This window comes from Geotrypetes seraphini, chromosome 2, assembly GCF_902459505.1.
Source record: "Geotrypetes seraphini chromosome 2, aGeoSer1.1, whole genome shotgun sequence".
Taxonomy (NCBI): domain Eukaryota; kingdom Metazoa; phylum Chordata; class Amphibia; order Gymnophiona; family Dermophiidae; genus Geotrypetes; species Geotrypetes seraphini.
In genome coordinates this window covers 398,828,519-398,844,194 of record NC_047085.1, presented here as the reverse complement: position 1 = coordinate 398,844,194, position 15,676 = coordinate 398,828,519, and the positions used below count along the sequence as shown (strand labels likewise).

Sequence of the window (15,676 nt, the reverse complement as noted above, 5' to 3'; positions counted from 1 at the left end):
TGTCCAAGAAAATTTGTGCTGCAAATGTAAGATCTTTTAACCATGGAAAAAACATTATTGAAGATTTAGATGGATTCAGAGCCAACATGTTGTCTTTTAGCCATTGACTAATTTGTTTTAACTTACTGTTTATGTTCATTATCTCATTAGAATTGGCAGTATTTAATGGATGTAAAAGCTGGATGTCATTTGCGTAAGCAAAAACAGAAAATCCAATGGAATGACTTAGTGTGAGAAGTGGAGCTAAGAAAATATTGAATAAAGGGGGGAGAAATAGAACCTTGAGGAATACCATAAGAGTTTGCATAGTTACTTGATGAAGAATTATTGAAAATAACTTTAGCTGACCTGTCCTGAAAATATGAATTAAACCAGTTTAGGACTTGTTCAGAAATACCAATGGAAGATAGTCTCTTAATGAGTAAATGATGGTCAATAGTGTCAAATGCTGCAGATAGGTCAATTGAAATCAAAAGTACCGATTTATGGTGATCCAAATAGTATTGAATGTTGGTTGTAAGACCTATCATAGAATGTTCTGTTGAATAATTGGCTCTAAAACTTGTCTGGTTAGGATATAGTGTATGAGTTTTTTCAATAAAGTTGCTTACATGATTGAAAACAACTTTTTCTATTAGCTTAGTGATGAATGATAAGTTGGCGATGGGTCGATAATTTGATTCAGATGAGATTGAGTCTTTAGGATTTTTAATTATTGGACGGATGATTGCCTCTTTCCATACTTTTGGTATAATTCCTGTTGTTAAACTATTTTCAATCATTGTCCGAATGAAAGGACCAAAGAAGGAAAAGAAACGTTTTATAAAAAAGGGAGAAATTGAGTAAGAGTCTGCACCTTTGATGTTGATACTTTGTAGCAATTGTTTAAGGACCTCTAAGGTTGGTATTTGAAAATTGGTACATTTTGAAATGGGCAAAGTTTGTATTGGTTCCATATGTACATTAAAATTACTTTTTGAGCTAATGCTATCTCTAATTTTATTAATTTTGTTTACAAAGTAGTTTGCTAGATTTTGTGCTTTTGGTTTGTCTTCTAATTCTGGGTTTTCTATTCTTTTTGGCGCTGTAAGATTTTTTAAAATGGCAAAAAGGGCAGAGGAATTTTTAACGCTTTCAATTTTTTAAGAATTAATATGTTGATTTTGCTAAGTTTATTTTGGTTTTATAATATAGCAGTTGTTCTTTATAGCTATTCTAATTCTCTTGTGATTTAGTTCTTCTCCATTTCCGTTCTAAGGCCCTAAGTTGTTTTTTGATTGGAGTGAGTTCTTCTGTATACCAAGGGTTTCTTCTTTTCTTTTGACTTATAGTTTTTGTGCATAATGGAGCTAACTTTCCCATTAGTTCTTCTGTTGCAGTGGACCAAGCTTTGATTTGTTCATTGATTGGTAAAAGACAAAAGTCTTCTATTTTTAAGTTGAATGATGCAATAATTGAGGAAAGTTCAATTTTATTGTAGTCTCGATAGGTGATTGATTTTGAACAGTAGTTGTTCCTAACAGTTTTAAAAAGAAGATTCAAGGTAATTAGTGAGTGGTCTGACCATGGAACAGAGGTAATTTTGAGATTTGAAATGGCTTCATTAAGGGATGTAGAAGTAAGAATCATATCTAATGTATGACCAGCAGAATGAGTTGGTACTTTGATCAAAGAAGTAAGATTTAAATTTGAGATTAATTCTAGAAATTCTTCTGTAAAAGGATTACATATGTCATCTAAATGTATGTTGAAGTCACCAAGTAGTATGACATTATTTGATAATGAATTAAAATCAAATAATAGTGCTTGTAAGGAGTCAAAGATATTGCGTCTCATGTTTAAAAATGACAGCTAATCCGCCACCCTTTTTTCCTATTCTGTGATTATAAATGTAAGAATATTCTGGAGGGCACGCGAAAGAAAGATATACCTCATCTCCCGTAGAGAGCCAAGTCTCTATTATATAAAATATATCCAAATTGGATTGTAGTATTAAATCATTAATTATATGAGATTTGATTTTAATAGATCTTACATTAATTAAATTTGTTGTTTGATTGAAATATAAAGGAGTCAGAGGGATTTCAGTATATGCTGGTCGGTGTGATAGAAACTTACCCTCTTTCAATAGTCTATTACCCCAGAAGGTTGGGATCAGAAGAGCTATGTTTTCCATTGGTATTAGAGATAGCTGAAGGGAGATTAGAATAAGCAGAGAAAGGTTTATCTTGGAACATGTTAGTTTCTATAGGGAACCGCACCAAGGAAGCGCACAAAGGAGTGCATTAAGGAGCAGGACTTTTTATTTGGGAGGCAGTAAGGGGCTAGATGGACCATTGGTCTGACCCAGTAAGTCTATTATGTTCTTATGTATATAAGTTCTTTAATAAACATACCCCCTCTTCTACAAAGCTGCGCGGTAATGGCCCTGAAACCCATAGAGATTTAAAGGGCTTTGGGGCTGTTGCCGCATTGCAGCAACTAGCGTGGCTTTGTAGAAGAGGGGGATAAACCTATATCAAGTTTCAAGTTTATTCATGTTTTTGATTAAACGCTTATCCAAAGATGCAAAGCGCTGTACAAAGAGTAAAAAAAATAAAATAAAAAATAAAAGAACATTAACATTTTAAGAAATTAAACGTACATGATTCATTATGAGACATACTTGGGTAACTGCTTTGTAAGGTCACAAGAAACAATTGGAAAGAGGGGGAGAACTACAATTTTAAAGAAAAAGTACATAGAAGGAAAATACATAAGGGAGGTGGGAAAAGAAAGATTGCTGGAAAAGATATATGTCAAATTTGGAAACTGCTAAAATTATCAATTTTAGAAATTGCTAAAATTGATAAGTAATATGTTTTTAGCTAAAAGCATTGTATTTTCAGTTAAAGGCATCTTTAAAAAGAAAGCTCTTTAAACTGTTTTTAAATTTCTGCAAATTTCGTTCCATTCTTAAATATAGGGGAAGAGAGTTCCAAGTCATTGGAGTGGTTACAGAAAAAATAAGAGCACGGCGAGTTCCGATTATTTTCAGGGAAGGGACGTTAAGGGTAAACTGAGAAGTAGATCTGAGAACTCTCGAGGGGTCATACGGAATCAAAAGTTTATCTATAAATGCTGGGGTGTTGGTTTGTAAAGTCTTGAAAACTAGAAGAGCAATTTTATATGTTATCCTATGTATAACAGGTAACCAATGAGCTTTTTGTAGTAATGGGGTGACGTGGTCAAATTTCTTTGAGCCTGAAATTATCTTAATTGCTGTGTTTTGAATAAGTTAGAGATGTTTTATATCTTTTAAATATGCCCCCTTTAATAAAGAATTGCAATAATCCAATTTAGAGATTACTAGAGAATGGACTAATACATTAAGGGAATTATTGTCGAGAATAAAAGCTTTTGACTGGAGAAAAGGTTGATGCTAATAATCTTGGCATTTCGTTATTGTTAAATGCAACATGTATTGATTGACTAGATGCTTGTCTCATTGACCAACAAAGAGCTCACAGCCTATGCAAAAGCAGGGGCAGTGGCAGAGGAGGTTCTCTCATCAATCAGAACAGTCGTGGCCTTTGGGGGACAAGAGAAAGAGATCAACAGGTAAATACCCGGGAAAGGAAAAACATTTATTTGCATTGCTTACCTAATACTGCTAATAGCTTACACACCTCTGTCATTTTTAAAAAAAATAGATACACAAGCAATCTGAGTGAAGCAAAAAACTTTGGCATAAAGAAAGCTATTGCTGCTCAACTCTCCCTTGGTTTTGTATATCTAATTATACATGCATGCTATGGGCTCGCATTTTGGTATGGAACTACCTTGATCCTTGGAAATAATGGTTATACTATCGGGTCTGTTCTTGTGGTAAGTTCTCAAGTCTAATAAAAGACTTATCCTTAAAATGTGTGATTCTAGAAATTCAGTGCTTTTTTAATGTTGTGTATTCAGCAATGCTACCTAGATATTGAGGGTCTCTTAATACACATCAATAGTAGTGGCCACCACTAACTTTACAGATTGCCGCGATCATCAACCACTATCCATATGTAGGTATGTATTTTAAATTAGGCTAATCTTTCTTCTATCCTATCGAGTTTCAAGTTTAAATTTCAAGTTTAATAATTCTCTTGATTAATCATATTTCAAAGCGATGAACAATTTAGAATACATTCATTATTTAAAAAAAAAACAACAACAATACTATACACACTTTAAATAATAACATTGGGTTAAAAACTAAAACATCATTTTGAGAACATAAGGTAAGAATGATTAAGTATAAATGATTACTGCAAAAATTATGCATATAACCAGCTCAATATTCAAGACCACTGAAAATTCTTATAGATCACCTCAGCACTAGCTGGAGGAAGGCTGTATCGAGGGTTTCCTCTAAACTCTACAAAGAAACAGCAGTACCAACACAGTTCCCAGGTGGAGGAAGGCTGACTAATGGGGGTTCCTGTAATCTAAACCCTACAAATAGCCATATCAAGGCTGGTCCCTGGTGAAGTATGAGCATTCTTCCAACTCTCCATATAGTCAGCAATATCAAGATAGTTTTGTGATGAAGAAAGGGTAGAGCATGGGCGTTCCTCTAAACAAATACAGTAGCTGAAAATATGAAGACACTGCCAGGATGGAGGAAGTGTAAGAACATAACATTTGCCATACTGGGACAGACCAAATGGGATTGGTGGGAGTGAGGAGTGCAAGGTTTGTGGTGCGGCAGAGTTTTCATAGGATGAGTTGGGAACATTCACATGTGGAGGCCTGGGGATCTGTTTTCATCGGGGGGATCTATTATGTTTATCTTTTATCTATTATGTTTGCAATACCTATCCTGTTTGTGCCTGATCTAAACCATCCATACAAATCAAGCCTTTATCTCCAGATCGATTGATGCAAGCTGTAGGAAAGACGGCAGCTGTGTTAAAATGATTGTGCTCATGTTAATATGATCATTTTATGCAGCCACACTCTGCATCTCATTCAGTTGCTGGATTAAGATGTTTGTTACTGCGGGTGCTAAAATCGCACACCACCTGCCCATTTTAATGTGTGGATTAGTTGGTAGGCTCCAGTTATAGGACCAGAGAACTAGATGGAAACATTATATGCAATAGGTTTGTACAAACGATGCAGAAATGATATTTTACTTGATTTGGAGGATGTACGGATTGGATCCATGGAAAGTTACTCATCAATAATCTGGGCGTATGTCTGAATTCTACAAAATGGCAGCACCAGTGAGAATTAAGGCTCTCTGTGCATAAGAACCGTGACCACCATATAATGTACACAGTATTATGACATATGAAAAATTAAGGGCGCCTTTTACTAAGGTGCGCTAGCATTTTTAGCGCACGCACAAGATTAGCGCGCGCTAGCTGAAAAATTACCGCCTGCTTAAAAGGAGGCGGTAGCGGCTAGCGCACGTGGCATTTTAGCACGCGCTAAGCGTGCGCTAAAACCACTAGCGTGCCTTTGTAAAAGGAGCCTTAAGTGTTCATCTGTTTTTCAAGTAACTCATTCTTTTTGTACATATTTTTAAATCATAACTATGCATATTGAATTTCTGATAAAGATCTGATTATTTTTTTTTTTTGTAATTAAGTTTTCTTTCTTTCTGTAGGTTTTGTTCTGTGTGATGTTCAGTAGTTATTGTATTGGACAGGCATCCCCTCACTTTGAAGCCTTCTCCATTGCCAGAGGTGCAGCTTTTAACATTTTTAAAATAATCGACCAGGTAGTGCATTTTCTTTGACCTCCATCCCATTAATTAAAACCACTCTATTTGACAAATGTATTACCTAAATAGATGACCTTCTCCTACTATGTTATTTCCCCGCTGCAATTCCTGAAGAAATCTCTCAGGTATCTCCAAGCTCTCGTATTTTCCTTCCCCATATTACCCCAATCTCTTATGTAACATTTCCTCTTAATGCATTCTGTAATTCGCTGATTGTCCAGCCTTCTTTCAATGTGAACCGCCTAGAAGTCATTTGATTGTGGCGGTATAGAAAAATAAAGTTATTATTATTATTTTTCGGTTCTGATTGAAAAGTTGTTTGAAAATGTTTGCAGATATCTGCCCTAGCTCAAGGTTTTCTTTGCTTGTGTTTCCTATCCTAAAATTGTATAACACTAAATCCTTGGATAAAAGACAAACTTCCATGCAAAGAAGATCACTTGAAAACTCTTGTGCTTAATTTATAATTTTAATATTAAGGGCTCCTTTTACGAAGCTGCGCTAATCGTTTTAGCGCACGTACCAGATTAGCGCACGCTAGCTGAAAATCTACCACCTGCTCAAAAGGAGGCGGTAGCGGCTAGCGCGCACGGCAATTTAGCGTGCGCTATTCCGCGCGTCAAGGCCCTAGTGCGACTTTGAAAAAGGAGCCCTAAGCCTTTTCTACTGAAACTGATCATAATTTTGTCCGAATAGGTTGAGCATTCACCCCACAAACCTTTGATGAATCATGTTACTGTGACAGAGAGCTAGCATCAGTTTCCGTGGTTCTTTTACTCAACAGAAACATACTTGAATCTCTGGAGATCACATATTACTCTCTGCAGGTCCCTTAGGATTTTGCTTGGTAACATTTTTACCTTGAGGAACATCCAACTCAAAAGCTGGTTACGACTTTAAATTTTGAAGAAATGTAGCAGATTTAAGTTGAGAGATATCATCCGCCCTGTTAAGAATGAAAAACTTAAACATTACGGTAGCTTAGTACTGGTGTCACAACAACTGAAAGACCAATACTGAACTAGCCACTTTGTCACTAGTTCGAAGACAGAGAGAAAACTGAGCTGTAGGAAAAAATAAAAAATAAAAATTCAGATATGCACAGCCAGCCCAAGGGTATCAGACGCCCTATGTGACCCAACAAACATGTGCCCTCCTCCATCCCTCCCTCCCCCCACACACACCTAGTCAATAGTCCAACATCTCCCCTTCCCTCCCTCCTCCCTATCCTCCTCTCTTCTCTCCCAAAGTGTCCATCTCCCTATTTTGCTCTCCACTGCCAGGTATCCAGGATCTTTTTCCTTTTCATGCTCTCTTGCGCTGTTTTTGCTTCCATATCCTACCATTCACTGCAGAAGCCCAAGGAACGTACAGGCCTACAGGCTTTGAAGTATGAGATGGCAGCAGTGCAGCACTGGCATAAGCAGCAAAGTAATTTACCATTTTGATATTTTATCTTTTTTTTAGTTATATTTTTTCCAAAGAATCGTTTTTATTTTTTCAAAATAAATATACAAAGTATACAGATAATTATTATAAATATACAAAAGATAACTGAAACATGAAACAGACTAGTTGTATATATTGCAGTTAATAAGCAAGGACATATTTTTATCATTTTTAACTTATCCCCTTCCCTTCCTTGATGTTATTTCCTTTGTTGTTCTCTTTTCTTTAATAATGAAGTTCTCCCTCCTTTTCCTCTTGTTTTATATCCCACTCTATGTTATGTTAGTAGATTGGTGCTAAGTCATGTTTGTCTTACTATTATTCCCCCCCCCCCATTTATTTTAATGTACAATGCTTTGAATTCTAAACTAAACTAATAGCAGTAGGGAAGCTTTTTATTTATTTTTATTTTCTGTTATTACTTAATAATTCAAAGTACAAACTTTGAAAAGAAATTACAAAGTTTTTAAAGCCAATTTCATCATTAGCAAGCAATAACAAAGAATAAAAACTCTAATAATTATAGTCCACTACTTTAGAGGGGATAAGAAAGAAAAAAATCCATTGGAATTGGATGTATTCAAAAAAATTAACTTAATAAATAGAGCAAGAATCTAACAAATATTGATATTAGAACCAAATTATTATGGTTCACCATGGGTTGTCATAGAGACTCCTTTACCCTCTAGAAAAAACTACATTTGAGCAGGATCATATAAAATATATCTACAGTATTACCCTAATAAGTTACAAAACATTTACAAGGAAATCTTAACTGATACTCTGCTCCCAATGAAATAACTGCTTATACCAGTTGTCATCCTAAACGTTTGAAAAAAGCTATCCCAATTGGTAAATTTCTACGGGTTAGAAGAATCATTACCACGGATTCTGACTGAGAGAGAAGATTCTGACAAGAGAGAAGCAAAGGTATTACAGAATAAATTCCTGGCTAGAGGATATCCGGAACGAACAGTGCGTCATGCATATTTAAGAGCCCTCTATGCTAATCGGGATTTACTTCTGTCAGATCAACCCAAGGAAGGTAACAAAGGTCAGGTCTGTGTTTTGTCTCATTCTACTCAGTCACATATGATTGCTAAAAGTATTTATAAGCACTGGCATGTTCTGCAATTACATCAAGCATTTTCAGAGAGTCCGTGTGCTGCTTACACCCGAGGAAAGAATTTATCGGACCATCTCGTTACTTCAGACTGTAAAATTCTGACAGAACAGGCCATTATGGCCCTTGTGGCCACTGTACTGTGTGTGATGCTTCATGTTCAGGGAGCACATGGACTCATCCACGTACAGGCTATACATATAAATTGAGATCTAATACATCTTGTTCTTTTGTAGTATATAGAATTACTTGTCCGTGTGGTCTGATTTTTGTTGGTTGCACTACAAGACCCATTAAAAAGAGACTAATTGAACATCGTAGTTGCTTGAACACCAAGAAATACTCTGCACCAATGGTATCTCATAATGTTATTAATAATCACACATTTTCTCAACTGCAATGGGGTGTTATAGAACAAATTCCCGCAACCTTTAATGGTGTCAAGACCACACACCTTTTGATGCAGGAAAAATATTGGATTTTTCATTTAAAAACTTTTCATCCAGGCAAAGTCACGGCAACTTCTGGGATGATGAACTTTTGCCTCTGAACTTCATGCCATACAAGATAACCTTAACCGGGGAGAGTTACGCTAACACAACGATCACTTTGCAGGAGTCGGTCAAGGAGAAAAGACAATGAAAACTCCCAACAAGCATGGGAATGGCTGGTCTTAGGGCCTGATTGACACAGGCAGCTCAAACCCAGCCCACAGGTGGGGCTTGAGGTGCCTGGGCCAACTGGAATCGGCCCAGTTGTCTTAGGCCCCTCCTGTGGCTGGGGCCTTAGGCACATGGGCCGGTTGGGTGTCGCCTGGCCAGGAGGGCTTGGGCTCCCTCCTGGCCCCATCGGACTCGGCGGGGGGGGGGGGGTTGGGGATCATGGGGCAAGAGGGCTTGGGCTCCCTCTTTCCACGATGTCAGTGGCAGGATTCACCAGGGCAGGAGGGTTTGGGCTTCCTCCTGCCCCGATAGTGTGTGGGGGGGGTGATGTATTGTGGCAGGAGAGATTGGCCATCTCCCCTGCTGTGATGCAATCACTCCTCTACCCGAACTGCCACAACCCGCGGCAGTAGAGATTGGGTATCTCTCCTGCCGCAGGTCTTGGCAGTTCGGGTAGAGGGGTGATCGCATTGCGGTAGGGGAGATGAGGCATCTCTCCTGCCGCGATGGTTGTGGTGGGGGGGGGTAGGTTGCCGGGCCGCTGAACTGATCGCACCAGCCGCCATCAGTTCAGCGGCCCCTATTTCAGCACTTATACCTGTTTTGAATTGGTCTAAGTCAAAACGTATAAGTGCCGACTAGGCAACCTGTCAAAATCTTTGGTTATACGTGTTGTACGTGTAGGTCGGCCCACATCCCGCCCACTGCCCGCCCTTTCCCCTCCTCTAAAAATGCCTCTTTTCTCTTTGCGTTTAGAGGCAAGGGAAAGGCCTAAGCTGGTTTTAGATACGTCTAAAACTAGCTTTGATTATGGGTACTTGGATGATCAGGCTTTTTGATCGTCCAAGTACCCATTTAGGCCACTTTTTAAACTTTTTTAAAAAAATTATTATGAGCCCCTTAGCTAATAAGTCATTAAGGCTCCCTTTTATCAAGCTGCATTAGGGTTTTTTTTTTATCACTGACCACTGTGGTAAAAGCTCCGATGCTCATAGTAATTTTATGAGCATCAGAGCTTTTACCACAGAGGCTGGCGATAAAAGACCCCTAATGTGGGGTCTAAAATTTGACAAAGAAGTAACCTCAATTTCATATAATTTTCTAGACCAGTAACCAGGTGTGGCATGGTATTTGTGCTTGCAAAGTTAAGCAGAAGCTGTATTATTTGGTATGCATAATAATAATCTGATTTGCTGTTTTGCATCTCATTAATATTTACTTTTCATTTTAGTAAAATGACTTGATTTAAGATAAAATAATTCACATTTTTGTCATTTTACAAATGTTATTTTGCACAAATTTTATAATTATTCCATTAATACATGTTAGAAACTGCCCCTTCCCAATCCAACGTACAGGAAGCAATAGATCTAGCTGCACCGTAGGCCTGTGAACAGAAAATCATCAATTGATTATGGATGTGTATATCATCAATCTGTATTGTTTGTTTCATTTGGCTAGGGTTGACCCTTACAATGCACACATTTTCCAATGCAGTTGATTCACTAAATTTTGCTAACAGCATGTGCTTAAGAGCTTTGGCACCTGCTAATAAGGAAAAAATTCATAAAAGCTGAATTTTTCAAGTTTCTAAAAATTCATTTTGGATTAGAAAACAACACAAAACAATATAGCAAGTCACTAATTTTTTCTTCCTTTACAATGATAGCATAGGGACCCTTCTATAAAGCTATGGAAGCGATTCCTACATGGCAAATGCAATGTAACCCTTTAAATTCCTATGGACTGTTTTGCTGCACTGGGACTCACTACTTTGGCTTTGTAAAAGGGGCCCATAGTTTTGAATTGGTGCTTCTGAAATGGAAAAAAAAAGATAGTAGATAATAGGGATCGTCTGCAACTACTTAAGTGCTGTTATTTTAGAACTTAAGAACATAAGAATAGCCTTACTGGGTCAGACAAATGGTCCATCAAGTCCAGTAGCCCATTCTCACGGTGGCCAATCCAGGTCATTAGTACCTGGCCAAAACCCAAGATGTAGCACTATGCTACCAATACAGGGGCAAGCAGTGGCTTCCTCCATGTCTTTCTCAATAACAGACTATGGACTTTTCCCCCAGGAACTTGTCCAAACCTTTCTTAAAACCAGCTACGCTATCCGCTCTTATCACATCCTCTGGCAATGCTTTTCAGAGCTTAACTATTCTCTGAGTGAAAAAATATTTCCTCCTATTGGTTTTAAAAGTATTTTCCTGTAACTTCATTGAATGTTCCCTAGTCTTTGTAATTTTTGATGGAGTGAAAAATCGATCCACTTGTACCTATTCTACTCCACTCAGGATTTTGTAGACTTCAGTTGTATCTCCCCTTAGCCGTCTCTTTCTCAAGCTGAAGAGCCCTAACCGTTTTAGTCTTTCCTCATACGAGAAGATTTCCAACCCCTTTACCATCTTGGTCGCTCTTCTTTGAACCTTTTCTAGTGCCACTATATCTTTCTTGAGATAAGGAGTCCAGAAATGAACGCATTACTCCAAATGAGGTTGCACCATGGAGCGATACAGGGGCATTATAACATTCTTAGTCTTGTTAACCATCCCTTTTTAAATAATTCCCAGCATCCTGTTTGCTTTTTTGGCCGCTGCCACACATTGGGCGGAAGATTTCATCGTATTATCTATAATGATACCCAGATCTTTTTCTTGGGCGCTAACTCCCAAGATGGACCCTAGTACCGAATAACTGTGATTCAGGTTATTCTTCCCAATGTGCATCACTTTGCATTTGTCCACATTAAATTTCATCTGCCAGATCCCACCCTTCCCTCTCCCCTCAAATTAAAAAATCACAGCTTTCACTTGCAAGGTCTTTTTCTCTTGGGGTTTTTTTTTTTTCTTTCCAAAATTGCAAAAAAATCTTTAAATGTTGAGTTAATGATGTTTATTTCAAAATTGACTGACAGATCTGTGGCGCTTTCTGATATTTCTTCCTATCCTCTGATCCTCAACAATGGCCTTTTTTTGTTTCTGTGATGCACTCTATACCTTACTAGCCTGTTTGTAGCTACACACAAATATTGATTTTCTGCTCAAAGCCTTTTTATGTGCCCTTGAGATGATGTTTCTAAAGAACAAAGAAGCTTTTAGCTCTAATTATTTCTTGAAGATCTCCTATTACAGTCCCATATTGGAACAAATATTTCTAATAGCATTGTTACTTTTTCCGTATCCTCCACTGGGTTTTATACATTCAGAAAATCAATAATGTGGTTCATAAAGCATCACTAAGTGGGCCTTGTGATCTTTTTCTGTCATCAAGTTACTTTTAGTTTTTTTAATTTTCATTGCAGAATTAAAATATGATTTGACAGAAGTTGTGGGTTGATTTTGGTTTTTTTCTTAATGGAGATGGAGAGTACACTCGCTCTGCTATGATTCTATGACAACAGAAAGGACTGCAACATTCAACCCTTCCCATAAAATTCTTTCTTATACACAAAAAATGGCAAAGATGACTAGCTGGTACATCTCTCCTACAAATCCCCTCATCAGGACCTTCACTGAAACCATACTCACACTAGAGAATGACATGGGGACAAATTTATCCCCGCAAGAACTCAATTTTCCCATCGCCGCAAGCTTTGTCGCTGTCCTGCCCCGTTCCTTTAAGCTCTGCCTTAACCACACGAGCCTCGAACACTTATGTTTTTAAAGTGTTTGAGGCTTGTGCAGATGAGGACAGAGCTTTCAAGAATGGGGCAGGGACAGGAAAAGAATTTGCCGGCACAGGACGGGAAAATGATTCCTGCGGGGACAGGGAAAAATTTGTCTCCGTGTTGTTCTCTAACTCACACCCCCATGTGTGTGAGTCCAGATTTCCTTAAAACACTGGTGCTAAGACCTGCTTTCTTTTCCTGTGCAGCTGTGTGAACTGATTGATACAATGATATTCCCTGTGGTTCAAAGTGCGACATTCAAGACGTTTAAAGTGGAAAGAAGGAGGTTTTTATGCTGATGATCGAAAGAAGGAGTACTGGATATAAATAGTTAACCCTGATAATTTCTGAGGCTCTTCCTCTTTCCACCTTTAGTTGCCAGCTGTTTGCAAAGATTTGTTAGGAAGTGATGAATAAGTTTTGATTATATATGCACAGTGACTATATTTATACACAGAGTTTTTTGGGGGGAGAATAATGATGTTTAATCACCACTGCCCCTTTTTTTTGGCTAATAGTTTGCCCAGGAGATGAGATATGCAGATGCTGCATCAAACCTTTATCCACTCACAAATACAAACCATCTAGACAAGTGGTTCCCAACCCTGTCCTGGAGGTCCACCAGCCAGTCAGGTTTTCAGGATAGCCTTAATGAATATGCATGGAACAGATTTGCATACCTGTCACTCCATTACATGCAAATCTCTCTCATGCATATTCATTAAGGCTATCCTGAAAACCTGACTGGCTGGTGGACCTCCAGGACGGGGTTGGGAACCACTGATCTAGGCAAAATGGACTGCTAGGGCAATTCTGTGTGTCCCCTTCCCCCATGCAGAAAAATATCAAATCTACCAAATAGAAGTTAGCTGAAATGAAAATCATGACTAATGATTTCTTGTTCATGGCTCACAGCTTTATTGCTACAGTACTGTTTACTGCTATTCTTTCTGGTTTTCTTTCTAGAAACCTTATATAGACAGTTTTGCAGTGGATGGACATAAACTTGATTTTGTAAAGGGAACAGTGGAATTTAAGAATGTGCACTTTTGTTATCCCTCAAGACCAGATGTTCAGGTACAGAACAAACCTTACTTCCTCCTTTGTTGGTTTTTGGATCATTAGCATAAAAGTTTCAGATATTACCATAAGTGTGAGATGACATTTTATTATGATTATGATAGATCTATCAGGAGGTGATGAGATGGATGTATGCTTTCTATTTCATTTTCAGCACAAAAGCAACAGGATTTATATCATTCTTGCCAGTTATTTAAAAAAAAAAAATAAATATATATATATATATATATATATATATATATATACAGGGCCGGATTCAGATGAAAAGAGGCCCTAGGCTATTCCACTTATGAGGCCCTTTCACCTCCCATTTTTAAGTTTGTAAATTACATGAGAGATAATAAAATACATCATTACTGTGATATATATCAATATGTTAAATGAAACATGTTGTTATTGGTACTAACCTTTATAAAAAATGTGACACGGATAATAAATAAAAAAAAGTCGAGAACGCTTATTTGGACATTTATTCTCAGCACCATATATACTACTTGTAACAATAACTAATCAAACATAACACACAACATTGCCCCTTCCTATGTCCATAGTGCCCCCATTGCGTCCTTCCTCACCTCACCCCCCTCCGATGCCCGCCTGCCTCCCATCCCCCTTCCATTGAACATCCCCCCATGCCATCCTGCCTGCCTTCCATTAAACCCCCCCACCCTCCCACCCTCCGATGCCAGTCTGGGCCGCCCTGTCCTGATGGATCCACGTTTTACCTCTCTCCCCGTGGGGCTGGGCTTTGCCCAGTTGTTTCCGGACTGACGTCTTTCCCTCCCCGATCCTCCTCCCAGGGCAAGAAAAAGAAAGGGAGAAGCCGAGTCGGCGCCCCGTTGCGGCCGGAGCCGGTTCCGATCCCGAAGCGTAGAATTTCTCCTTATGTTCGGTTCAGTGTTTTAGTGTTCACTGTTTTTTGAATAATGTAATTTTAATTTTGCTAACAATTTGAATGTAGGCCCCTCTTGATCTTGAGGCCCTAGGCTGAAGCCTAGTTAGCCTATAGGAAAATCCGGCCCTGTATATATATATATAAAATGACGCATAAAACACCACAGTGTAAATGTCTACATGAACTACACAACAGATCTCATACCAGTCAATATTCAGCTAGCAGTGGTCATCATTTTATAGGCACTGGCCATCTCCTACTAAATTAGATCCAGATTTTCAATGCCAGGCCACACCCATGCACTGACATTGAATATTCACTTTTCTATACCGTTCTCCCAAAGGAGCTCAGAACAGTTTACATGAATTTATTCAGGTATTCAAGCATTTTCCCCTGTCTATGCTGGCGGGCTCACAATCTATCTAATGTACCTGGGGCACTGGGGGGATTAAGTGACTTGCCCAGGGTCACAAGGAGCAGCATGGGTTTTGAACCCACAATCTCAGGGTGCTGAGGCTGTAGCTCTAACCACTGCGCCACACTCTCCCTTATGACTGGACATGTACTGGCCACTGGCACTTATATGGGTACCAGCTAACATTCAGACAGGACCCACATAAAATCTCTGCCTCCTCCCATGATTCTTCCGTTCAGTTCTGAGCTTCTCCTGCTTTCAAATCTCATCTCTTCTCCAATCCCCCCCCACACACACTCTCTTCTAATCCCCCCAGCTTCCTGATATGGCTCCTATTATCTGATTCCCCCTCCCCTACTCTGCTCCAATCCTTTATGCTTCCCAGTCTGACCTCTGCACTCTGTCCCCAGTACCTGCTTCACCTCTGGGTGATCTCTGGTGTCTAGTGGGATGAGCCTCTGTTGGCTCCAGGTCTCAAAATGGCAGTGCTGACCCCTAGTAGTAGTTTTCGGGTGCTACCACTAGGGGGTCAGCCTTCCATATAATTATGCCAATACCTTAGAACAAGATTAAATGCCATGTTGTGTACCTTCTGAGGCATGGAAAAAATGATTAAAGAGGCTC

At 38.7% G+C, this 15,676-nt stretch overlaps 1 protein-coding gene across 4 annotated transcripts in view; it reads left to right on the top strand.

The window, feature by feature from the left end:
* ABCB5 (ATP binding cassette subfamily B member 5) overlaps window positions 1–15,676 on the top strand; it is a 144,631-nt gene that overhangs the window by 39,031 nt on the left and 89,924 nt on the right. For 3 of the 4 annotated variants that reach the window (XR_004538110.1, XM_033930908.1, XM_033930909.1), the window contains exons 8-11: window positions 3,476–3,600; window positions 3,693–3,867; window positions 5,639–5,752; window positions 13,629–13,739. Coding sequence is in view for 3 of the 4 variants with exons in the window: in XM_033930908.1 (XP_033786799.1) it covers window positions 3,476–3,600; window positions 3,693–3,867; window positions 5,639–5,752; window positions 13,629–13,739 (525 nt within the window). In the remaining variant the exon portion in view is untranslated. The remainder of the gene's footprint in view (window positions 1–3,475; window positions 3,601–3,692; window positions 3,868–5,638; window positions 5,753–13,628; window positions 13,740–15,676) is intronic. The other variant, XM_033930910.1, reaches the window with a different exon arrangement.